We start from the raw sequence: 1,377 nt of genomic DNA, 5'->3' as shown, positions 1-1,377 counted from the left end.
CCCTTAAATACCCTTTCTCATAACTGGAGTCACCTGTATATGGAGGTCAAGGGTCACTGAACTTACCAAACCAAATTTAAGTTCCAATAATTATTTCTAAAGGTTTTAAAATCAATAAAAAAAACAACAGTGCCCAAATTTATGCACCTGCCTAATTTTGTTTAACCAATTATTGCACACTTTATGTAAAACATTTAAACTTCATTTCACTTCTCAAATATCACTGTGTTTGTCCCTATATGATATATTTTACTGATATTTTTATCCAAACAATCAATGTTTTTTTAAAAGTAAATCAGGAGAATTAACAAGGCTGCCCAAACTTTTGCACCCCACTGTAAATCCTAATTTGCGCTCCTATTTGAGTATGTTCTCTAATTATTGCACCTTGTTAAAAGAGCAATCTATTTAAAGCTACTACACGACCTGATGAGTGGATGTAAACTTCTGATCTCCTCTACAAATATTGACATTGAAAATTAATATTTTTCTCTCCTAAAACTTCCACTGAATGCAGCGATGGAGTCCACGAAGCCGCCCAGAGACCCTCTGCTGCAGCTGGTGTCCCTGCAGGAGGCTTCAGGCTGCTGGTTGCTCTGCCCAGCTTTAGCTACTGCTCTGGGAAAAAACACAGAGGAGGTGGTCAAAACAAAGCCTGCGTCGGTAGGTTGTTGTCACATGAAACGTTAAATAAGTTTGAGCCGCAGCAACGGAGAAATGGTATTTCAAAGCAACTTTAAATGTTCTAATTTTACTAGTTTTTTCCCCACTTTTATCTTGTTGAATTAGAGCAAAAAGGAGGTGTGGGCCACCATTTTGGCTCTGATCTGGCTTCATGGGTTTAAAATGGATGCAAAGGTGGAGTGGGAGCTTCTCGCAATGAAAGCAGCATCCTGGCTCTGTGGTAAGAGAGGTAAGGAAATAACAATAGCTGCTAGAGAGTTATTTTTAGCCACACGTGCAGCTCTTTGTGCTCGTTTTGATTTACTCGTTGTGTTTCTGTTCCTCAGCTGTGTGGATACCTGAGTGTGTGGAAGCTGGAAATAAACTGTTGGGTTGTGACGTGCAGGAAGGTGAGCTGGGACTCTGAGCTTTATACTGAGGTTACTGCTTCAGGATTAGTACACAGAAACTTTCTTTAATTTGTCTTTGACATCACTGCACTTTTGTTTCACGGTGTTGTTTTTTTATATCTCATCTTCCTCGGAATGAAATAGTAAAATGAAATCAACACCTTATAATTCTTGCTGTTTATCTGATTTTAAACCAGATAAAACACTCTAAATAAGAAATWAATGTTACATGTTTTCATTGTTGCTTTTATCTGTAATGTTAATATGTATTATATAAGTGATGAGTATTTTTCAGAGCAATAAC

The 1,377-nt window shown here is 37.6% G+C and overlaps 1 protein-coding gene across 1 annotated transcript in view; it reads left to right on the top strand.

The window, feature by feature from the left end:
* The window catches only part of LOC106527599 (von Willebrand factor A domain-containing protein 5A), a 15,106-nt gene extending 13,795 nt beyond the window's left edge, over positions 1-1,311 (top strand). The window contains exons 18-20 of the mRNA XM_014022521.1: positions 518-663; positions 790-913; positions 1,011-1,311. Coding sequence (XP_013877975.1) covers positions 518-663; positions 790-913; positions 1,011-1,090 — 350 coding nt within the window. The 3' untranslated portion in view covers positions 1,091-1,311. The remainder of the gene's footprint in view (positions 1-517; positions 664-789; positions 914-1,010) is intronic.
* The last annotated feature ends 66 nt before the right edge of the window (positions 1,312-1,377 follow it).

The sequence above is a fragment of the Austrofundulus limnaeus genome, unplaced genomic scaffold (genome assembly GCF_001266775.1).
Source record: "Austrofundulus limnaeus strain Quisiro unplaced genomic scaffold, Austrofundulus_limnaeus-1.0 Scaffold334, whole genome shotgun sequence".
Classification (NCBI taxonomy): Eukaryota; Metazoa; Chordata; class Actinopteri; order Cyprinodontiformes; family Rivulidae; genus Austrofundulus; species Austrofundulus limnaeus.
The sequence above is the reverse complement of the archived record's forward strand: the minus strand, read 5'-3'. Positions and strand labels throughout refer to the sequence as shown.